The following is a 23,616-nucleotide window of genomic DNA, read 5'->3' as shown; positions in this document are numbered from 1 at the left end:
GTTAAATGTGAAGTTACTATATGACCCAGCAACTCTACTAGGTATCCATGTCTAAGAAAGATGAAAACGTACATCTGTACAAAAATTTGTGTGCAAGTGTTCATATCCAGCATTTTTCATAATAGCCAGAAATAGGAAGAACTGAAATGTTTATCAACTGATGCACGGAAAAATAAAATGGGGACTATCCATACAGTGGAATATTCAGCAGTGAAAAGGAGTGAAGTACTGGTGCTACTGAAAAAGGGTGAGCCGGTCACAAGAGGCCACATGGTCTGTGTTTCCGTTTATATGAAATGTCCAGAGCAGGCAAATCTCCAGACAGGAAGTAGATTAGTGGCTGCCAGGGGGGGAAAAGAGAAGAGAAAGGGGATTGACTGCTGACAGGTACAGGGTTTCTTTCTGGGATGTTGCCGTTAGTGATGATGGTTGTACAACTCCAGGTGCATTAAAAGCCAATGAAGTATACACTTGACATGGGTGAATCGTGTGGTGTGTGAAATACCTGAATCTAAAGAGAAATAGGATGAGGATAATTACCGAATAAGAACAATTTTTAAAAAATTGATTGGACTTAGTTTTGTTAAGTACAAGAAAAAAGGAAAGGAGGAGGGAAGGAAAAGAAAAGCAGAAAGAAAAAGAAATTTTCTTCAGGACTGAGGGAAATCCTAAAGCCTAGCAAGGGCTGTGAACAGAAGGGGAGGCCTAACGGGAGAAAGACCATCTAGGGTGTGGATTGGCTGCGGAGCTAAGACACAGCCCTGGGGCCGTTGGGTGGGACGGGGGGCGGGGGGAGACCCTGGAGGGTTTGTCCGTGTGGAGAGGATGGCGTGCTCTAGAGGGCTGGGCTGTGTTCATGATGAAATCTGTCACATGGGAGAGAACGCTGGCCAGCTCTCCATGTAAAGGATGGAGGGAAAAGCCCTTGATCGTGTTGCGATGATCATGAATTCAGCATGGATCTCCCTTGGTGTGTTCTTTTTCTTCAGATCGGGAAGGACCACTCCCTGAACTTTGACCCCTGCTGCATCAGCTACTTTACTAAAGGGGAGTACATTTTGCTGGGGGGGTCAGACAAGCAAGTGTCCCTTTTCACCAAGGATGGCGTGCGGCTCGGGGCCGTTGGGGAGCAGACCTCCTGGGTGTGGACGTGTAAAGTGAAGCCTGACTCCAACTACGTGGTAAGAAGCGGGAGTTGGTTGGTTGGGCCACCGCCCAAGTAGTCAGTGAACATCGGCCGTGTTTAGCCAGTCAGACCACTGACATTTGTTCCTAACAGGCAGGTATGTCTCCACAGAGGACTGAGGACTGATAGGCTCGTTCTCTGCAGGTGGTGGGCTGCCAGGATGGCACCATCTCCTTCTACCAGCTGATTTTCAGCACAGTCCACGGGCTCTACAAGGACCGCTACGCCTACAGGGATAGCATGACCGACGTCATCGTGCAGCACCTGATCACCGAGCAGAAAGGTGAGCGGCAGGCACGGCCCCTCTGCCCACCAGATGCCGGGGAGAGGGGCAGGTCGACAGCGCTGCTCACAGGGCAAATGAGACGGTAGGGCGTGTTGCTCCTTGGTGTTCCGGACACATGCTGGACCACCGGGTCTCGCTCTTTTGTGTGGTAGGAGCGTGGAGAGGATATTGATGTCTTTGAAGCAATGAACCCTCTCTCCGAAAACAAAAATTTGCAGCTAATGCTAAGGGGAAATGGACTGCCTGGCTAAGTGAGGACAGCATATAAGAAGTCAGAGCCAGGGGCTGGGTGACCTGCACGGGTCTCTGCGGACATGTGTCCTCTCTGATCACAGTCCCTTCTGGGGTGCTTCTCCCCCAGCTCCTTGTCCACTCACCTCCTGGTGGGTCCTCCCCCAGAAAGAAGGAGGCGGTGGGTTGCACAGGCTTGGTCAGAAGGCCAGGCTTCCAGGCCTCAGGTAGCCAGTCCCTTCCTCTGTCCACCCAAGTGGCCGTGCTGGTTCAGTGGGCTGAGAATCTGCTTATTTCAAGGGCATTCATTTGCAGGTGTCCCGGCCACAGCGCATTGCAGGGGCCTGTGTGTGGGGGTCTAGGTCGAGGGGTGTCTTGCAGAGTCAGGTGGCATCCTCTGGTCCCCCACCTGGGAGCACCTCTGATGGAAGACTCCAGCTGCGATGCTGAGAGTGCAGCGGGTCAGGCAGTTCCACGCTATCCTTGCTGAGGGACTTTCTCCACCTGTAGCACGAGCGTGAGACCCTAGTGTGTGCCAGAAATTGCCTTCGGCTCCCTGTTGGCAAGAGTGCTGGGTGGCGAGTGTCCAGAGCTGTGGGCAGTTACCCAGACCTGTTCATGACCATCAGGGGCTATTAGTGCCATTCAGAGGAGATTTATCTTCAGCAAGCGATGGTGGCACAAAGACTTCTACTTTGCACACTCAGATGTAAGCTCGGGGCCACAAAGATTTGTATGCGACTCAGTGTTTAGCAGAGTTGATTGCGTATTAGACACTCTGTAAAGGTTTTTTGATGAATGTGTCTCCTTTAATTGCCACTAGCATTAAGTAAATGATGGCTTTTAATTTCTCTGCCTTCTCCCTTACCTAATAGCCTCTTGTTCGAGCTGGGTTTTTTTTTTCCCCCTGTTTCACAGTTCGAATTAAATGCAAAGAACTTGTCAAGAAAATTGCCATCTACAAGAATCGATTAGCAATCCAACTGCCCGAGAAGATCCTCATCTACGAGCTGTACTCTGAGGACTCGCTGGACATGCGGTACCGGGTGAAAGAGAAGATTGCCAGGAAGTTCGAGTGCAACCTCCTGGTGGTGTGTGCCGACCACATCATCCTCTGTCAGGTGGGTGCCAGCGGCTCAGAGGGAGGGCTGCATCTGCTTCATCCTCCCCCTGGGAGCGGGGTGCCCACCTCCTGGCTCTAGAGCTGGTTGCTGGAAGAAAGCCCCTTTCCATCAAGCTCAGTGGCTGTTCATTGCTTTCATGCTTATTGGCATATGGAGGGGTTAGACCCTACCAGAAAGCCATAGGCTATAAACTGGAGAATACAGGAACTACCCTGTTGGTCTTCCCAGGTGGCGCTAGTGGTAAAGAACCTGCCTGCCCGTGCAAGAGACACACGTAAGAGATATGGGCTCGATCCCTGGGTCAGGAAGATCTCCTAGTGAAGGAAATGGCAACTCACTCCAGTAATCTTTTCTGGAGAATCCCATGGACAGAGGAGCCTGGCAGGCTATAGTCCACAGGGTTGCAAAGAGTTGGACACGACTGAAAGGACTGAGCCCTCTTGGTCCAGTGCTTAGGACTCTGCACTCTCACTGCTGAGGGCCCGGGTTCAATCCCTGGGAGGGGAACTAAGATCCTATAAGACTCAAGGCCCAAAACAAAAAAACTGAAGTACTCATTTTTGTATTGCACAAAGCACTTTGTTGAAATGGCTTGTATATATTTTAATGACTTAAAGCATACATTGATATCCCACAAAATGAAGATCAATGTCATTTTGGTAAATGTGTACACACATAAATTTATGCTCACTTTCAGTTAAACAACAAAAAAAAATTAAGATATCAACTCAAAATAGTAAAGGAAGTTTTACTTCCTGAGAATTTTTTTGACAAAAAAAGATTTGTCAACTTAGAGCTTCCTAGAAGCTGTCTAGGTTGATGCCAGGAATGCTTGGGGAGACCGTAAGAGAAGGCCAGCCCAGCCGCTTTCCTGGAAGTAGAGGTGGATTTGGTTTTGCAAAACTAGGCCTGTTGGAATTGATAAAATGGAAGAAATCCTGTAGGAATCACATATGTAAGATACTATTTTAAAAATCTCTCTAAAAATCTCCAATTAAGGCAGGTTAGGGGTGGTTGTTGTTATTTAGTCACCAAGCCACGTCTGCCTCTGTGGCCCCACAGACTGTAGCCCTCCAAGCTCCTCTATCCATGGGACCGTCCAGGCAAGAATGCTGGAGTGGGTGGTTGTGCCCTCCTCCAGGGGATCTTTCGGACCCAGGGATCGAACTCGTGCTGTTGTGTTGCAGCTGGATTCTTTACCATTGAGCCACCTGGGAAGCCCAAGGGTAGGGGTACCCCAGGTTATAGATGTCCTTCCAGGTGCGGCCCCTGGCTGTGGCTGCCTGGAGGTCTGCTGAAGATGGAGGCTGAGCCGGGCTCCACGGGAAGGCTTGTGTCAAGCTGCCAGGCACGGGGTCTCGATGGGTTCAGTGGGAACAGAGTGTGGAGGTAGTTTTCACCCTGTAGGCGCAGGCAGACCTCCTTGGGCGCCCACGCACGGCTGTCCTGCTGGCGATCATCCGGAGCTGCGCTTGTTTTCTAGGAGAGGCGGCTGCAGTGCCTGTCCTTCAGCGGCGAGAAGGAGCGGGAGTGGCAGATGGAGTCTCTCATTCGCTACATTAAGGTGATCGGCGGCCCCCCAGGAAGGGAGGGTCTGCTGGTCGGCCTGAAGAATGGACAGGTGAGTGCGCCCTCCCGTCTCCCATTAGGCCAGTAATCTGCAGGCAGACACAGGCAGCCAGACTAGTGCTGACCCCGAGGTGGGTTCCTGGAGCAAGCAAAGGGCGCCCCCGCCACACCCCCACCCCTCGCCCCACAGGCACGTTGGAGGGCAGCCCGGGATCCTGTTTTATGTGGCCAGCGTCAAGCCAGAGCCGTGGTGGCTTCCACTCAGCATGCCACGTTCTGGCAGAGTTGGCTTTGCAGCCTCTGGGCTGCCATGGAGGCTTCGTGGATTTAAGGTCACCCAGGAGGTGGGAGACTTGTTGGAGATTCAGTTTCAGTGTCTTCACAGAGAGGGAGATGGAGCTCATTCCTTACATCAGATGCCTGTTAGAACAGTGAATGGGTCAAGGAATGTGTTCTAGCTTGCAACTCAGAGGGTGCTAGTCCTCAGGCTATTACCAGGTGTTTCAAGGAAAATGGGCCCTATGTTCAAATGAAGGTGGAAAATCTAGGTTACAAAAAGTTGAACAGATTTGTGTGTGTGTTCTTTGCTCAAAAGAAGAAAGTTCTAAGTGGGTTACATGGAAATTTGAAAGGGAAAATATAACTGCATAAGCCTGAGAGCCAAGCTGTCTAGCAGATGGCTGTGGCTGAGGCTTGTTAGGCCTTTCCTGGGGCTGAAAGTCATAGGGGATGAGATTAGCAGAGGCTGCAGAGTGTCAGCATCAGTGAAGGAGAGCTGGCTTCTCCTCTCATCACCTATCACTTCCAGTGCAAGACTGGAGACCTTGGGCTCTGTGGGCAGGTGAACCTGGGGCTGTGCGCATGCTTAGCAGCTCACGAGCTGTGTGACCCTGAGCAAGTGACTTCAATCTCTGAGGCTCAGCGTTTACAAATGAGAGTTCCACATGTTTCACCGGACTGTCAAACACAGTCAGTAACTGGTAGCTGTTTCCATCCTTCTCCTCATCCTCCCCATCTTCCTCCCCATCCTCCCCGTCCTCCTCACCATCCTCCTCATCTTCCTCACCATCCTCCCCATCCTCCTCACCAATATCCTCACCATCCTCCCCATCATCCTCACCATCCTCCCCATCATCCTCACCATCCTCCCCATCATCCTCACCATCCTCCCCATAATCCTTACCTTCCTCGCCATCATCCTCACCATCCTCCTCACCATCCTCACCATCTTCCCCATCATCCTCACCATCCTCCCCATCCTCCCCATCATCCTCCCCATCATCCTCACCATCCTCCCCACCCTCCCCATCATCCTTACCATCCTCCCTATCCTCCTCACCATCCTCCCCATCATCCTCACCATCCTCCCCATCATCTTTACCTTCCTTGCCATCCTCCCCATCATCCTCACCATTCTCCCCATCCTCCCCATCCTCCTCACCATCCTCCCCTTCCTCCCCATGATCCTCACCATCCTCACCATCCTCACCATTCTCACCATCCTCCTCATCATCCTCACCATCCTCCCCATCCTGCTCACCATCGTCCCATCCTCCCCATTCTCGCCATCATCACCATCATCCTCTTCTTGCTGTGGTTACACCGGAAGTCTGTCTGTTTACAGGAGCCTTTTCCTGTATGAGTTTGTGACTCAGCTCTTGCTCTATGCTGTCTTCTAATCCTTCATTTTGGGCAATGTTGTTAACCGTCCCCGGTCAAGCAGACCTTCGAGTGAGTCGGTCGTGTCTCGGGGGCTGCCGTTACGTAGGCACCCTCTGATGGGCCACAGTTCTGGTCCTTGTGGGAAACCGCCCTCCCTTCCCTCTTCTCTGCACAGAGCCTTTGGTGAAGTTGGTGCTGGTGGTGCTTGTAGAACACATGGGGTTCCAGCAACGTGCCGCTGTTCCAGGGTCTTGTGGCCGTGGTTACTCACGCTTTCCCCTCTGAAATCCTGCCAGATCCTCAAGATCTTCGTGGACAATCTCTTCGCCATTGTCCTGCTGAAGCAGGCCACCGCCGTGCGCTGCCTGGACATGAGTGCCTCCCGCAACAAGTTGGCCGTGGTGGACGAGAACGACATGTGCCTGGTGTACGACATCCACACCAAGGAGCTGCTCTTTCAGGTGACCCCCGGAGTGCTCAGGACAGGGCCCTTGGGTTAGAGACCCTCCCCTCACTTCCCAGCCCCTGCAGGAGGGGCCCTGGGGGAGCAGGGAGGTGCAGAAGCCCCGAGTCTGAGAGCCCTGGCCCAGCGTGCCCCTTGCACACGAGCTGCAGGAGTTGGCTGAGCCTTGTGGGCTTCGGTTTCCACACTGGGAAGATGGGCAAGTTATACCTTTCTTATAAGATCACTGTGAGCAGTAAATGAGTAATAATAAGTCTCAGTGGGGCCCGTGTGGGGTCTCCGTACGTGGGTTAACGTGAAGATGATTCTTGGGAAAAGTCTGCTTCTCACGGACCAGAGGCCCACCTGTGCCTGTGATTGCCCTGAGACACAGTCAGGGAGCAGGACCAGTTTTGTCACCTGAAAGGGGAGGGGAGGGGGAACCCTCCCTCTGCCGTTTCACAGGGGTGCCCCGGAGCCAGCAGATGTGGAGTGTTTGAGGGGATAGGCACTGCTTCCACAACGCCTAGGCTGGAGGAAGTGTCGCCGGAGAAAAGGGCCCACAGGCCCCGTGCCCAGTGCTGGCTGGCTTTCTGCTGGACTGGGCGCTGCGCTTTGCCTCTTGGGGGCTTTGTAAGTGGTCAAGGCCATTTGCCTGAAGCGAGTTCCCCACAGAGCTGAACCCTCCCCTGACTGGCTTCCTCAGCTGCTGCGGCTTTCCCTGTGTGGTGTGCAGAGTGAGGTCCCTTCATCAGGGCGCTCTGTCCTCGGCAGTGGCATTAACGTGGCAGAGGAGTGCTGCCTCGGATTGGGAAGGGGATGCCTGGCTATCGCTGGGCTGAAGCGACTCCATTATAGCTACTCGCCCTCATCACTGGGAGCCAGAGTGGTTTCGAGGAAAGAAAGAGCACAGGATTTATCTTCAGACAGACCTGCCTTCACCCCTGCTTTCATCGCTTACTGTGCGATCTCCAGCAAGTCAGTGAACCTCTCTGAGCCTCAGTTGCTCTTTACCTCTAAAATGCAAGTAGTACTTGCCTTCTCCCAGAATTGCTGCAGGGCTAAACAAGGTGCCGTAGAACCTGGCTCAGCGCCTGGCACAAACGAGGGCCCTCAGTGTTGCTTCTCTTCTCCCCAGACTCAGCACCCACGGCTGCAGGTGTCACGGGTTAGCAGGGCCCCAGTTGTGAGTCTGCAGCTGAGCCTCAACAGGAGTGGAAGAGCCTGTGTTCTTCCCAGCCCCCGCTGAGGGTTCTGCAGGGGGCAGAGGGGAGGTAATTCTCCAAGTTGCCAGGAGGCACGGACGTTCCCAGCTTTTTCTCCTCTCTGCTGCCCCGGCCGCCTGCAAACAGAAAGCACTTACATTGTTTTTTCCTCATTATGAAAGTAATCCATGTTCATTATCAACGACTCAGCCATTATAACAGGTTCTAGGCAGAAAGGGAGGAACATCTGCTGGTCCCTGGGGCTCCAGAGCTGAGCAGAAAACTTTGAGGAGAAGTGAAGGGCATGGGTGCCTCCTGGGGTGACTGTAGTTTTGTTGTTCAGTTGCTAAGTTATGTCCAACTGTCTGTGATCCCATGGACTACAGCACGCCAGGCTTCCCTGTCCTTCACCACCTCTTGGAATTTGCTCAAACTTTGATTCAGTCCTTTGATTCAGTGATGCCATCCAACCATCTCATCCTCTGTTGACCCTTTCTCCTCCTGCCCTCAATCTGTCCAGCCTCAGGGTCTTTTTGCAATGAGTTGGCTCTTCGCATCAGGTGGCCAAAGCATTGGAGCTTCAGCTTCAGTCTTTCTAATGAATAATTTGGGGTTAATTTCCTTTAGTATTGACTAGTAGGATCTCTCTGCTTTCCAAGGGACTCTCAAGAGTCTTCTCCAGCACCACAGTTCTAAAGCATCAATTCTTTGGCTCTCAGCCTTCTTTATGGTCCAACTCTCACATCCATACACAACTACTGGAAAAACCATAGCCTTGACTAGATGGACCTTTCTTGGCAAGGTGCTGTCTCTGCTTTTTAATACACTATCTAGGTTTGTCATAGCTTTTCTTCCAAGGAGCAGTGCCATTTAATTTCATGGCTGCAGTCACCATTTGCAGTGATTTTGGAGCCCAAGAAAGTAAAATCTCTCACTATTTCCATTGTTTCCCCATCTATTTGCCATGAAGTGATGGGACCAGATGCCATGATCATGGTTTTTTGAATATTGAGTTTTAAGCCGGCTTTTTCACTCTCCTCTTTCACCTTTATCAGAAGGCTCTTTAGTTCCTCTTCACTTTCTTCCTTTTGAGTGGTATCATCTGTGTATCTGAGGTTGTTGATATTTGTCTCAGCAGTTTTGATTCCAGCTTGTGCTTCATCCAGCCTGGCCTTTTGTATGATATACTCTGCATATGAGTTAAATAAGCAGAGTGACAATATAGAGCCTTGATACACGCCTTTCCCAATTATGAACCAGTCTGTTATTCTAAGTCCAGTTCTAACTGTTGCTTCTTGACCTACATACAGGTTTCTCAGGGGGACAGGTAAGGTGGTCTGGTACTCCTATCTCTTTAAGAATTTTCTACAGTTTGTTGTGATCCACAGGCTTTAGCATAGTCCATGAGGCAGAAGTAGATGTTTTTCTGGAATTCCCCTGCTTTTTCTGTGATCCAGCAGATGTTGGCAATTTAACCTTTGGTTCCTCTGCCTTTTCCAAATCCAGCTCGTACATTTTAAAGTTCTTTGTTCATGTACTGTTGAAACTTAGCTTGAAGGATTTTACATGTGTGGATTGTCAGCACAGAGACAATGTATTATTTTCTACTTTTAAAATAACTCACTGTTCTCTTTCTTATTATAAAAAACAATAGACATTCATGACCAAAAGAAAATTTGAGGCAAACAAAAAAACATAGGAAATAAAAAATTACCCACAATCTCATCTACCCCAAACAATCAGTGGTAATTGTTTGGGATCTATCCCTTTAAACCTTCTTCAGTGACTAGCTTTGTTTATTCATTCTTTAATAGAACTAGATCCCACTTTGCTGATTTTCCCACTTCCTATGTAATGATTAATCTTTGGGGATAATTTTTCAGAAGTGATGCTTACCTGAAGAATTCCAGCACACGCAGTGCAGAGAGGAGCTTGCTCCTCCTCTGTGCTGTCCATTTTGTGTCTGATCCCTTCTTCCCTGACCTTCCCTACAACCCATGTTAGCAGCTTAGTGTGATTCAGGCCTTTGGGAGCCAGTTCCTGGCCGAGTGTAGGAGTGGAGCCATCCCCTCACCGTCCGTTGCCCACAGGAGCCCAACGCCAACAGCGTGGCCTGGAACACCCAGTGTGAGGACATGCTCTGCTTCTCGGGCGGCGGCTACCTCAACATCAAGGCCAGCACCTTCCCTGTGCACCAGCAGAAGCTGCAGGGCTTCGTGGTCGGCTACAACGGCTCCAAGATCTTCTGCCTCCACGTCTTCTCCATGTCGGCCGTGGAGGTGCCACAGGTGATCCGGCACCCTGTCTGCCCCCAGCCAGGGCAGGGCCTAGGAGCCCGGGGGCAGCCAGGGAGGGAGTGGAGAGGAGACAGGGTGGAGAGACGGGCGTGGCAGCGACGGTCAGGCGGGAGGCACTCTGGACCTGAACCTGAGCCCCGTCTCCACCCTTTGCAACCTCTGGGTGTCTTTGGGCAAGCAGCTCAGCCTCCCTGAGCCTCCATGTCTTTCTGATTGCCCTCTCCTGGAAGGGACAGAGAAGGTATGGAAGGTCGCTTGGCAGCAGACAGCATGTTTCCCCGAGAGCCATGCATACAGCTTGTGAGATCTTAGTTCCCCAGCCAGGGATCGAACCTGGGCCCCGGCAGTGAAAGCGCTGACTCCTAATCACTGCTGTGCTGTGCTTGGTTGCTCAGTCACGTCTGACTCTCTGCGACCCTGTGGACTGTAGCCCGCCAGGCTCCTCTGTCCATGGGATTCTCCAGGCCAGAATACTGGAATGGGTTGACATGCCCTCCTCCAGGGGATCTTCCCAACCCAGGGGATTTAACCCAGGTCTCCCGCATTACAGAAGGATTGTTTACTGTCTGAGCTGCCAGGGAAGCCCAAGAATACTGGAGTGGGTAGCCTAACCCTTCTTCAAGATATCTTCACAACCCAGGGATTGAACCAGGATCTCCTGCATTGCAAGTGGATCCCTTACCAGCTGAGCCACCGGGGAAACCCTCTAATCACTGGACTTCCAGGGAATTCCCGGGAATCACTCTTTTATTTATTTATTCACTGTTGGCTGTTCTGGGCCTTCACTGCTGCGTGAGCACATCTCTAGCTGCGGCGAGCGAGGGCTGCTCTCTAACTGAGGCGCGGGGGCTTCTCTTGTTCCAGAACATGGGCTTCCGTGGTTGCGGCTTCCAGGCTCTAGAGCACAAGCTCAGTAGTTGGGGTTCAGAGGCTTAGTTGCTTCTCAGCATCTGGGATCTTCCTGGACCAGGGATTGAACCCATGTCTCCTGTATTGGCAGGCAGATTTTTTACTACTGAGCCACCAGGGACGCCCCCTCTCCAGAGTCATCTTAAATATTGTAGAATGTATGCCCCTAGACCATTCCTATATGTATATATAATAGATGCATAGTACACTCTTCTGAGTATATGATTTTATGTAAACATTTTGAAACAAAAGTGCAACCATACTGTAAATACTGTTTGCTCCTGGAGATGAAACCTCAGCTTTACCATATTTTCACTGAATGTGGATTTTAAATAAGAGAGACTTTTCATCACCTCCCCTCACCTCTGTCTTCTAGTTAACCTGATTTTACATGTTTGCAGACCCATCACTTTGTAGGTGTTATTGGCCGTCACCTAGCAATTGGGATTTTCTACCCAGCAATCTATTGGAAACATGGCTCCACATGAGTAAATGTGCTTCTCTAGCATTTAGAATACTGAGATGATTGTAGAGTCACATGTAATCAATCGGAGGAAATCAGACAGAGATCCTTTGTAACCACTTGCCGAGGCGACCTCACTGGTAGCAGTTTGCAGAACCACAGTACAAAATCTATCACCTGGGTAGCTGTGCTGCACCGGCACCTCCAGCCCACGAGGACCCTAACCACACTGGCTTCCCGCAGCCCCATTGGTTTTTACTTTATAATTTGATTTACTTAATTTTTTTCGTCTGTGCCAGGCCCTCGTCGCCGCTGCGCAGGCTCTTCTCGAGTTGCGGAGAGCAGGGGCCGCTCTCTAGTTGGCAGTGCGTGGGCTTCTCATTCTGGGGGCTCCTCTTGTTGCAGGGCCCGGGCCCAGGCGCCGTGGCTCCCGGGCTCTAGAGCACAGACAGGCTCTAGAGGGGCCTGGCACATGGGGGTCTTCCCAGGTCAGGGATCGAGCCCGTGTCTCGTGCGTTGGCGGGCGGATTCTTCACCACCAATCCAGCAGGGAAGCCCTGCCCCCTTGTTCTGATGACTGCTTTCTGTCCTGTCACACGATGTCCACAGCACACTCAGCCAGTTGGACAGTCATGCCGTTTACAGCTTCTTTGCTCCTGTAGGTGGTGGGCATCTTCCCAGCCAGGTCTTTGCACCAGTCCCAATATAGCTCTGTGGTATACTTTCCCCAGAGTGAAAATTGCTGGGTCAAAGGTCACGGCCATGTGGAGGATTTGTAGACATGTCTCCAGATCGCCCTTCTCTGGGCTCTGTCAGTCGGCGCCCCCTCCAGACACCCCACCTTCACTCACGCTCTCTGCTTTGGCTCTGTTTTCTTTTGCTGTGCCAGGCGGCATGTGACAACCTAGTCCCACCAGCCAGGGATCAGACTCACACCCCCTGCCCTGGAAACACGGTGTCTCAGCCATTGGGCCACTGGGGAAGTCCCTTGGCTTCTTGTACAGAGCGGGGCTGGGGCCTGCTTCTCGCTCTAAACTGATGATGACACCCTTGTTACTGACTGCTTCGGGAATGAATAGAGCCTGACACAGAGCAATTATTCAGTACATGGTAGTGGAATTCAGATCTGAGGAAAAGAAGAAAGCCACAGAAAGGAGGGGAGAGATGGGTGGAATCGGGGCAGAAGGAGGGGCAAGAACCCCTCCCCCCGCAGGACCTTTTCCCCGCAGCCCTCTCTGCTCCCCAGCCCGTGCCCTGGCCCCACAGCCGCTAGAAACTCAGCCTTCCTCCATCGAGCAGACAGGCCGCGCTGAGCGCGAGTTTTCCTCTAGCACTGCTGCCCTGACCTCGAAGATAAGTTTGTTGCTCCCTGATTGTGGCCGGCCCAGAGGAGCTGGAGGGGCGGCCCTGGGCGCCTCTGCCAAGCCCTGCAGATTCAGGAGCCAGGGCCCCCAGGGCCGCACCAGGGCCGTCCTGCTGACGCAGCAGCTCGGAGCTGCCAGGGGTCAGGAGAGGCAGCCCCAAGACAAAGGCGATTTATCTGTCACCCCTGCCTCCAGCCGGCTTGTGGTTTTGGCCCAGAGGCGAGGGAGAAAGCAGCAGGCCCGCTCTGGGGATTTCTGGTTCCCTTTCGAAATTGACATCATCTTGTGCAAGAACGGGTTCGTCAGGGCTGCCAAGTAGAGCGGCGAGCCCCGGATCGGTCTGGCTCCTTGGGGCGGTGGTGACTTCATGCTTGGAATGCGACAGTGAGACTGCTCAGAGCTCAGAGGGCATTTGTTCGGTTTGAATACTTTTAAAGCTCCTGTTCTCAGATGGCGCCTCCCAGGCTAGCCTGTGTCTTAACTGTGGCTTCCGTGCTCAGTTGGTCATCCATATCCCGTCCCACCCTCATGGGGCTCCACCTGGGGGCCCCTTGAGGGGAGACAACTAGCTTTGAGTTCTGACCCTGCCCCCTAACCAGCCACGGCCTGGAGCAGCCCCTTGCCCTCCGTGCAGTGGAGCTGAATGCGTCCATCTTTCAGATTTTGTCTGGCCCAATTCCTATTATTCTTCTTCTCGATCTTTAAATAGCAAACACTACAAAACAACTAACTTGGAACAAAGGTGGTCTACCAGAGGAGCTTAGAAAGGAGAGCTCCTTGTTCTCGGGGAGTGTGCGGAGGCTTCTGTGAGGTGATGACACTTCATCTGAGCCCAGAAAGGCTTGGAAAGACGGAGAGGAGCCGCAGATGTGTTCTGTGCTGAGAAGTGCAGCGTGGGAGGGAGCAGGCTCACTTTCTCCCGGCACCTTCCCGTTTTCAAAGCACTGGTCGCCAGTGGGCTGGGCAGGGCATGGCAACAGAAGCTGATCCGTTCACCCCAAATCCCTCAGCGAGGATGTGGGCTCGCCAGGCCAGGATTCTAGCCCGACCGCTCCCGGTTTCACACCCTGCTGCCCGCCTCGGAGAGAGGAGAGCTGGGGGAGGGAGGCTGGGTGGAAAAGGTGAGCCTTCAGCAGCAATCTTGCTGTTAGTTTCCTTCAATCTGAAGCTAAAAAACAGGACAGGAAATTTCAAAGATAAAGGCCCTGAATGGAGAAAACAGCACTTCCAGCTCCACATTCGGGAACGCTTAGCACAGAAGTGCTGGGTGATTGATGTCCCCTGCCCAGCAGGCCCGCGCAGAGGCAGCGCCTCAGCCCCACTTGCTGGCCCTTTGCTGTGGAAACCACCACGGGCCAGTTCACCCTTGTTTTCCTCTGCAGGACACACACACACACACAGACACAGACACACACAGACACACACAGACACACACACAGACACACACACACAGACACACACACACACACACACACACACACACAGCAGAGAGGAGCACAGAACCTGGTCCGCTTGCCCCCGGCCCAGCCCCAGGGCTTCTGCGTTCCACTTCTGGGCCCTTAACAGGTCACTCGAGTCTCAGTCCCTGGGCAGTAGTCGGGGGATAATGACACCTGAGCGCTGAAGAACTGATGCTTTTGAACTGTGGAGAAGACTCTTGACAGTCCCTTGGACAGCAAGGAGATCCAACCAGTCAATCCTAAAGGAAATCAGTCTTGAATATTCACTGGAAGGACTGACGCTGAAGCTCCACTTCTTTGGCCACCTGATGCGAACAGCCGACTCATTGGAAAACAGCCTGAAGCTGGGAAAGACTGAAGGCAGGAGGAGAAGCGGGCAACAGAGGATGAGATGGTTGGATGGCACCACTGATTCAATGGACATGAGTTTGTGCAAGCTCCAGAAGATAGTGAGGGACAGGGAAGCCTGGCGTGCTGCAGTCCATGGAGTCGCAAAGAGTTGGACACGACTGAGTCAACAACACCTACCACCCAGGGCGGTGGGACTCCAAAAGCACTTCTGAAACCTAAAAAGAGAAGTTAAGAGGAGCCATTCACAGGTATCAGGGCGAGGCATCCCAGGCGAGGGATGGGAGAAACGTTCCCAGCGCCAGGGACGAGGAGAGGGCAGCCTTTCTTGGGATCCGCAGGTTTCTTGGCCCTCTCCACAAGAGGCCATCCCAGGCCTCTTCCTCTTGGTAACGTCGTTCATTCCTTCAGCAGGATGAACAGGCATTAGGTGGAGACTGAGGGCCTGCCGGGGGAGATCAGTACAACCCCGCTGCCACCCTCGGGTTGTGCAAGCCTTGAGGGGGCAGGTTTATAATTAAAATAGAACCTAAGGTCAGGACAAGGGGCAGACTCCTTCCCTTGAGGGAAGGGAGAAGTGACATTTTAACAGGGCCTGTGAAGTGACTTGAGCTTCCCTGGTGGCTCAGATGGTAAAGAATCTGCCAGCACTGCTGGAGACCCTGGTTGGATCCCTGGATCAGGAAGATCCCCTGGAGAAGGGAATGGCAACCCACTCCAGTATTCTTGACTGGGAAATTCCATGGACAGAGGAGCCTGGTGAGCTACAGTCCATGGGCTCACAGCAGAGCTGGACATGACTGAGTGATTAACAAAGTGACTTAGGTAACTTTGCAAAGAATGAGGGGGGCAAGGGCACTCCAGGTGAGGGTGACATCTTGTAATGAGGCCCCCCTCTCCCCCCAGCCCTGGAGGTGGGCACAGCCTGTGGGGGTGGCGGGGAGGTGAGTGGAGGCGTGTGCTGTGAACACGATGCTTCAGTGGCTGTGAACGGAGTGGCCGATGGAAGGCCATCAGCGGGGCCGGGGGAGGCCTGAGCTGGGTGCTGGGGGTCCTTGTGGCCCGGCTCTGCAGGCTCAGGCTTCGTGCGCCTGACTCTGTGCGTTGTTCTGAGAGCAGTCTTCTCTCCTGCTGCCGAACCCCTCCAGTCTGCCCCGATGTACCAGTACCTGGACAGGAAGATGTTCCGAGAAGCCTACCAGATCGCCTGCCTGGGCGTGACCGACACCGACTGGCGCGAGCTGGCCATGGAGGCCCTGGAAGGACTGGAGTTTGAGACAGCGAAGAAGGTGAGCGCCCGTTCGCGCGAGCCGGGGCGCTTGTCCTCACGGGCTCCCTAGCAGAGGCCGAAGCCTGCCCTCCTGGGCTCTGGGCTCAGACTGGCTTGTGCTGGGGCCCCAGCTCAGCCACCTTCTGACGGCGAGCCTCAGCCGCTCACAGCCTTGCCGAGGCTGCTCACGCGTAAGAGCTGGGTGACCACGGGGCCCCTTCTCACAGACTTGCAGGGACCTGATGCGTGTAAGGCCCACTGCACAGAAGGGGCATCCTCTAGAGTCTGCCGTCAGCCTTGTTAGCTCTCATCCACGCCCAGCGCCCGGCTAAAGCGTGCCCCTCGTCGGTACTCAGTCAGTGGTGGCTTTTATCATCGGTGCGATCATCTGCCGGTATTAGGCAGTTTATTAAACGGCTCTGTTCTTGGCGCTCCGCTAGGTCCTTTGGACGAAATGGTTGGGTTCTCTGATTCTGACTCAGTGCCACTCCACACACACCTTCACAGCCGGATTCATGGCCTCTGTTCACGGCGGTGTTGCCTGGCTGAGTCTGTTAAAACTCCAGAAATGCTTGAAGACATTTGCCCCCTTACCACACGGTAGGAAAAGTCCAGCCACGTCTCTGAGATGGGTTTTCATCTGGAACCTGAGGCGGGGGAATGAGTGGCTTCCAATCATGTCTCCCCTGCTTCCCTCTCCCCTTTTTCTTCCCACAGTTCGTGGACCAGATCCTCAGTTAGCCTGTACCCCCAGCTGGCGGTCAGGGGGCTGCAGAAGGGGGTGGTATCCGCCCTGTGCTAGGCTGAGGCTGCTGTGCCTGGAAAGAGAGTGGACGGAGACTGGGCCGGGACTGGGCAGGCTGGCTGGGTGCTGCGGTGCCCTCACGGGCTGGCTGGGGACTGGGCAGCCTGGCTGGGCACAGTTGTGACCGCACGGGCTGGCAGACCCCAGGGAGCCTCGTCCTCCCACTCCATCAGCAGGGACGGAAGGAACACCCACCAGCTGACATGCCTGCATGACCTGGTGTCCTTAGGCTTCACCCCCGCATTGTAGAAGGGGTTCTAAAACTGCCAGTGGTTGGCCAAACGCTGGCTGTGATTAAAACAAGTAAGATTATCATGATGTAGTAATTATCTGTATCGGTCTTAGATCTAGTAAGTGTCTGAAAAGTGGTAACAGAGGAGGGAGGGCTGTTGCGGATTCTTGAGAACTCAGAGGGGAAAGAAGGCAAGTCCGTGGAGGGGTTTCCACCACCACCACATACCCCCCGCCCCCTGCCCCCCCCTAGAAATGCCAGGAGGGGTGAAGGATGACACAGGAGTCCTAGATGGTGTTTTGTTTGTTTTTAGCCTGGATTGCAGTGAGAAGTCTTTCAGAGATCGTCAGTTCCTTATGCCCAGGAACTAGGCATCAGTTTCTTCCCAGACTCAGCCAACACTGCCTAGCACAATTGTTGTCCAGTCGCTCAGTCGTGTCCAACTCTTTGCGACCCCATGGAATGTAGCCTGCTAGGTTCCTCTGTCTGTGGAATTCTCCAGGCAAGAATACTGGAGTGGGCTGCCATTTTCTTCTCCAAGGGATCTTCCTGACCCAAGGATCGAAGCCCCTTGAACCCGCATCTCCTGCATTGGCAGGTGGGTTCTTTACCCCTGAGCCACGTGGGAAGCCCACTTAGCACGGTACCTCAGACCGTTAGGAGCGCAGCAGATATGATTGGACAAAAACTAACCTGAAATTCCTCCCCCCACCATCCTGTATCCCCCAAACCCTCCCTGAGAATAGCGGTTATTTATTGTGTGAAGCCCACAGAATTTTAACCGTAGACTAGAACTTGATCATTTTAGCCAGATTCCGAACCGCCTGGCTGCGATTTGCTGCTTTGCAAAGTCTCCCAGGCACCGGAGGGCACAGGGTGGGTCCCTGTGATAGGCTAGCGCCTCCACTAGGTGGCGCAGGAGAGCTGCCTTGCCTGCCAGACGGCGGCCTAAGCAGAACTCCGTTCCCACACCTCCCCGCTTGAGGTTATCCTGGGGCCTTGTGACTCTGACCGCTCCGACCAGGGCACCCCTGACTCTGCAGGATGTGTCAGGGATGAAAGAACTCAGAGACAGGTTTCTCACGGTGGCAAGTCCTGGAATCCTAGCCAAGCAGACCTAGAAGGCCCACAGAGGGGACCTGCTGCCTTGCCCCCGTCTGGAGAAAGCTGTTGGCAGCCTGGAGGTGGAGCCAGGGCAGGTTCAGGGGCCCCAGCCAGGACTGAGACCCGGAAGGCTCCTTCTTTCTTCTCTGCCTCTCGGCCAGACATCCCCGTCACGTTGCTTCCAGGAAGCCCGGTCTCGAAGGTGGCTTGTCAGACCTCCTGAGTGGAGATGGGTGCTTTGGGCCGTCCACCCCTTTGCTCACGTGATGCCTGCCTGACTCCTTCAGGGGACCCCTCTCTAGGGGTGCCCTCTGTTAGCTTCCTGCCCTTCAGCGCTTTGCTGAGTCCTGCCTTCCGCCACTGTCCATTGCTAGTTAGTGAGTCTGCATTCTCCAGGGCGTTCAGTTTGTGACTGTACAGCTCTTGGCTCAGGGATGGTTCGTGGTCTCTTTCACCTGCCTGCCTCACCTTTTAGAATACGGGCCCCTGAATTGCAGGAGGGAACAAAAGCCAGGTCGTAGTGGTCTCTGGGTCTCCAGCCCCTGACAGGACGCCTGGCCCTGCAGGATGAAAAGATGAAGTCACTCTGTGGTCATCCGTGAGGCAGCTGGAGGCCGGGTGACCTGTCCGCTTCCCCCGCCTTTTAGGATGGAGGGTGTCATGCAGCTAAGCAGAGAGAGCAGTTGGCGGGGGTGGTGGTTCTAAGGCTGCAGGCTCTGCTGCCTCCTGCGGGTGCGTGTCAGCCCGTTTCCCACGGGACGGTGCAGAGGAGCACGCCTGGGAGGACGCTGGCAGCAAAGGCCCATGAAGAGCCTCCTGACGGGCGGGCTGTTCTCCATTGCAGCCCTTGCAGGATCTGAAAGCTGCAAAAGAGGCTTAGCAAACAGCCGTTCTCCTGCAGAAGGCTGCCTTGAGTGTTCTAGTAGCCCATGGGTTGAAATCTCTGGCTTTACAGTGAGTCCATGGCAAGCTGCACTGGTCAGGTTTATGTAAGAGTTTGCCTCCAGGGACAAGGAGTGATTCATTGCCTGCCTCCCTCTTCCTTCCAGAAGCCATGTCTGTTCCTCCTCAGCTCTGCCCCGTCCCCTCCCTCAGTGCTGCCCTGTGTGTGCCCTGTGGAAGGCATGGCTGTCTCCTGCGCTCAGCCCCGGTCACTAGGGTGGACGTGCGGGGTCTCCTCGGTCGGTCCCTGCCCCCACTCCCCCTCTGATGCCGCTGCCTCAGAGGCTCCGTGGGCCTGGCCCTCCCTGGTGCATAGAGAATGCGCAAGCCAGCCCTGCTGCCGACTGCACCGTCTGGGTTGACCTGGTCCCAGAACGAGCGATGCATCTTTTGTGCGGACTAATCCGGGGAGAAAGCCCCGCCTCCGTGAGTGGCAGAGCCCTCCCAACACGTGATTAATCAGCGCTCACTTCTCCCTGCCCCCCCTCGCCGCCCCCTTACTGGCTCACTTTCTAAAGCTTGACTTCCCGCCCCCAGCCAATCACCCACTTTTGAAGCCCAGAAGGCAGCTGATTTTCTTTCATTTCTTCTTCCCCTGTAGGCCTTCACCAGAGTACAAGACCTCCGGTATTTAGAGCTCATCAACAGCATTGAGGTAAAGGATGAGGTGTTCTTCCTTCTCGGGGCAGCGCACACGCTCTGTCGGTGGTTTCCAGGCGGGCGCCTGGAGGCCACGTGGCAGGAGCCCACAGGTGTCCGGGAGAGGGCAGGGCGCCTGCAGAGGGGGCCGGCGCGTGGGAGCCAGGAGTCCAGACTGTCCCCTGGGAGCTGGGCGAGCCCAGTGGGTGCCTCGTCTGTCAGAGATCTGGCTTCTTGTTTGGGAAATGGGACGAGACCAACCTCGCAGGGTTGCTGGGAGGGCTAAACAATGGGATGAGACCAACCTCGCAGGGTTGATTAAACAGATTCTTGGGAGCCGGATTCCGTGCTCACAGTGCCTGTTAGCTCGTCACCACCCTCTCTAGGGCTGCACAGCATGCCCGTGGAGGCAGCGTCTCCCAAATGCACGTGGTCTGCACCCACCCCCTGGGACGGGCCCTGGGGAGGGGGTGCTGCACCCTCAGAACACTCAGCCCTCCCCGTAGCCTGCCCTCCTCATCGGCCCCCCTGGGAGCGGTGGGAGCCCCAAGAGGCTGGTTCCGCCTTCACCGTTTGCTGGGGGATGGGAGACTGTTCTCTATCCCCGTGTCTCTTCATGCTGTCTGTCTGTGAAAAGGTGTATGTATTTCTCCTTCAGAACAGATTTATTGTGAGGCTCTGGGAATGTGAGATACATTTGAATTCACATATGGAAGTTGCGAGGAAACCAGCAAATGTCTTGTCCCTCTGGCTCAGTTCAGCATCCTAAACACCTGTCGCGGGCCAGGCTGCATGCTGAGCCCCATGGGCAGAGAGCCGCGTGGAAGAGGCCTGCGGGAGCTCACAGCCGGCCCGGCCTGGTAATCGTTGCCATTTGTTGAGTGCCTGCTCCGGGCCGCACGCATGAGCCACGTGTACATGATTTTACAGCCTCACAACAGCTTCGTGAGGCAGCTGCTCTTCGTATCCCTATTTGAGAAATAAAACTAAGGCTCAGAGAAGCTGTGTCTGCATCCCCAAGGCAGAAGGCCGGGTTGGAATTCAAGCCAGTTCTGTCTTCCAGGCCCCTGCGGTCCCTAGTCGGGGCCGTGTCACCTTCTAAGAAGCTGCTCTCAGAGCTCGCCCCGCACAGCCCCGCCCTCCCCAGCACATCTTCTGTGTCCTTACCTGCACAGGGCGGGGAGTATTCAGAGTTGTCTACCCACAGCGGCCAGGACTGCTTATGACTAGTAGGGGCCGTGTTTGTAGGTCAACCGGTCTGGATCTAGGAGTCTTAAGACGAGGCCACGGTGCGTAATTTTTTCTCTATGCGAAAGTAACTGGCCTCTGTGAGGACCGACTCTGGCTGTTTATCACGTCTTCCTGAGATCACACGCGCAGTGTCTTCAGACGTGTTCTGAGCCAGGCGGAGTAACCTTGAAAGAACTGTCTCTGGAAAAAGAGTAAAGGGCCTTTGAGTGAGGATCCATTTCGCTTGCTCAGAGGCCTCAGTGGCTTGCTTCTAGGCATTCACCATTATTCCAGAGAACCCGGGTTCCTTACCAGGAGCCTCTTGGGTCAGTGAGCTGCCGCCGGGCTGAGAGCAGGCTGGAGAGAGAGAGTCTGTCTGCGCGGTTCTTACTCGCTAAGCCAATGGAATCGTTAGCTCTGATCCTAGTGAGGTTCCGGGGCCTGCAACGGATTTGGCCTAAATTCCACACCCCGCAAAACCTATTTCTTTATCTCACTGAGATTTTAATTTATTTCCTACAATTAGGAGTCAGCTTATTTGGCTGACTAGCGTAAACTATGTATAGTGTGGTTCTGTTTTCCTTTTGGTTTTTATAAATTCTTTTCTGTCAGTGGGGAAGCTTGTTGCCTCCAGCTGTTGTAACTTTCACCAGCTTGTCTAGGAGTTTGATTCGGTGTCGCGTGTTCCTCCTCTGCGGTGCACTTGCTAGAAACCAAGCAAAGGGAAACTGCCGGGGATGAGATATGGGAGCCACTGAGTGTTTACAGGTAGCTTGAGCTGCAGACTAATGGCTGCTCCCTGCCACGGCGGGAGGAGGGCCCCGCTTGCTGTCAGCCTCGGCGCTGCTGCGCCTCTGCGTGCGTGTGATCGTGTACACATCGATCACGCGTGCAGCGTGGAGCAGGCACTCGACAGGTGCGTCCTTGGGGATGGTCACTGGTTTCCGCAGGCAGGATTATGTAGGGCAAAGAGCGTCTGGAGTCAGACGCAGTCCAACCCCAGCCCTGTGTGATCCCACCCGCCCCTCTCCCGAGGCTGGGCTCCCGGCATTGTGACCCTGGCTGAGGGGCACCCGGCGCCTGGCGGATGCTCGGCACACAGCGTCGCTCACCTTCTCTTCAGTGGAAGGAACATGAGACTCGCTATCCTCTGCTGTTGCTCTTTTTCTCAGGAGGAAATGCTAAAATACTCTCTCCCTGTCCACCACGATCATGAGTCACAACGCAGCCAAGCCAGGCCTGGGGGTTTGGGAGTTCTTAGAGCTTGGGGGTCCCCAGGAGAGGGCAGCACACCCCACCCTAACCATGCGGTCGCTCCCTTGGAAGGGTACGTAAGGAAGCCACTGTGCGGAGTTTCCACTAAACAAGTTCGCATCTCTTTCGGTCCCCCTCATCTGGTGAAAAAGGAAAAACGCTGCTTTTGTTGTCAGGCGTTCCCACCAGAAACCGAGGTGAGAGACACAGCAGCCCGGGAGCCAAGCGTAGGTTCCAGTAGGAAGGCCCAGGGGCTTACCCTGAAATAGCCACGGCGGACCTTTGCGAAGGGCGCTTCCTGCCACGGCTGCGGAGACCATTTCCTGTGCTTCTAATTTTTCCAGGAGCGGAAGAAGCGGGGAGAGACCAACAATGACCTGTTTCTGGCAGATGTGTTTTCCTACCAGGGGAAGTTCCACGAGGCCGCCAAACTGTACAAGAAGAGCGGGCACGAGAACCTCGCGCTCGACATGTACACGGAACTGCGCATGTTCGAGTACGCCAAGGTAACCACCGCCGCCTCCAGGCTGTCTTCCCAGACGCCACGTGGAACGGACCATGGCCCGCAGCCTCGGAAAGGGCGTGGGCGGGTTGGTCAACAGGGGCACTGTCGGCAGCCACTGAACGGGTAGAGCTGGCCCTCTGCCGACCTTTTAGGCTGACGTCACAAGGGGCAGAGCATGGTGGTTCAGACCCGGTGGACGGTGCGTCTTAACCAGCAGAGTCCCCTTGGTAAGGGTTGGGGGTTCTGTCTCCCACAAGTTCCCTCCAGCCTCTGTCAGAAGCCGCTGAGCGTCCATGTCCTCAGGCCCGAGCCGGCTCTGCTGTTGTCACGGGGCCCCGTGTGGTTCACTCTGGGCAAGGCCTCCTGAGTGCTGGCTCCTCTTAGCGCTGGGCTTCGTGCAGGGCGTCAGAGGTGCCATGACAGAGGCCCTGCCCATGTGCAAGCCCACCACCCGCGTCGCCCATGTAGGGTGGAGGGCTGACATCCTCTTGCACGTGGAGGTCCTGGTAAGCCGAGTCTCCAGGTCTGGGCCGTTAAAGGCACTCAAGGGTCTTCCCGGAGCAGCTCCTCATGGCTTGTGTGAGAGCAGGTCCCCCGCGGCGCCCAGACCACCAGGACACCTGCAGGCGGGCCGAGCGCAGGTGAAGAGAGGGTGGGCGCCTAGAGCAGCCAGGTCTGCCTGCCCCCATTTGTCGTTCAGTCGCTCAGTCGTGTCCGACTCTTTGCGACCCTACGGACTTTGCAGCTCGCCAGGCTTCCCTGTCCTTCACCGTCTCCCGGGGCTTGGTCACGTCCTTTGAGTCGGTGATGCCATCCAACCATCTCATCCTCTGTTGCCCCCTTTTCCTCCTGCCTTCTAGCATCAGGGTCTTTTCCAGAGAGTCAGCTTTTCGCATCAGGTAGCCAAAGTGTTGGAGCTTCAGCTTCAGCATGAAGGTACCCTTGTTACCCTCTTTCCCAGTAACCTCATGGCCTCAGGATGTTCAGTGAGTCATCAACCACAAGCAGTTAGAGGCTGTTCATGATAATTATCTAGCAAGTTTAAGATGGAAAGCCCTCCCCATCATCCCCCTGCACTTCTGTTCCTGA

The 23,616-nt window shown here is 54.4% G+C and overlaps 1 protein-coding gene across 10 annotated transcripts in view; it reads left to right on the top strand.

Moving 5' to 3' along the window:
* Positions 1-23,616, top strand: part of IFT122 (intraflagellar transport 122) — a 65,689-nt gene that overhangs the window by 23,188 nt on the left and 18,885 nt on the right. For 6 of the 10 annotated variants that reach the window (XM_068982505.1, XM_068982506.1, XM_068982501.1 and 3 more), the window contains 9 exons: positions 990-1,181; positions 1,331-1,469; positions 2,622-2,824; positions 4,311-4,448; positions 6,355-6,519; positions 9,796-9,993; positions 15,695-15,835; positions 19,501-19,554; positions 22,367-22,528. In XM_068982505.1, the coding sequence (XP_068838606.1) occupies positions 990-1,181; positions 1,331-1,469; positions 2,622-2,824; positions 4,311-4,448; positions 6,355-6,519; positions 9,796-9,993; positions 15,695-15,835; positions 19,501-19,554; positions 22,367-22,528 (1,392 nt within the window). The remainder of the gene's footprint in view (positions 1-989; positions 1,182-1,330; positions 1,470-2,621; positions 2,825-4,310; positions 4,449-6,354; positions 6,520-9,795; positions 9,994-15,694; positions 15,836-19,500; positions 19,555-22,366; positions 22,529-23,616) is intronic. The other 4 variants (XM_068982507.1, XM_068982503.1, XM_068982504.1 and 1 more) reach the window with 1 other exon arrangement.

Source organism: Capricornis sumatraensis, chromosome 10 (assembly GCF_032405125.1).
Source record: "Capricornis sumatraensis isolate serow.1 chromosome 10, serow.2, whole genome shotgun sequence".
Taxonomy (NCBI): Eukaryota; Metazoa; Chordata; class Mammalia; order Artiodactyla; family Bovidae; genus Capricornis; species Capricornis sumatraensis.
Note: the sequence above shows the minus strand (reverse complement) of the source record. Positions and strands in the feature narration are given on the sequence as shown.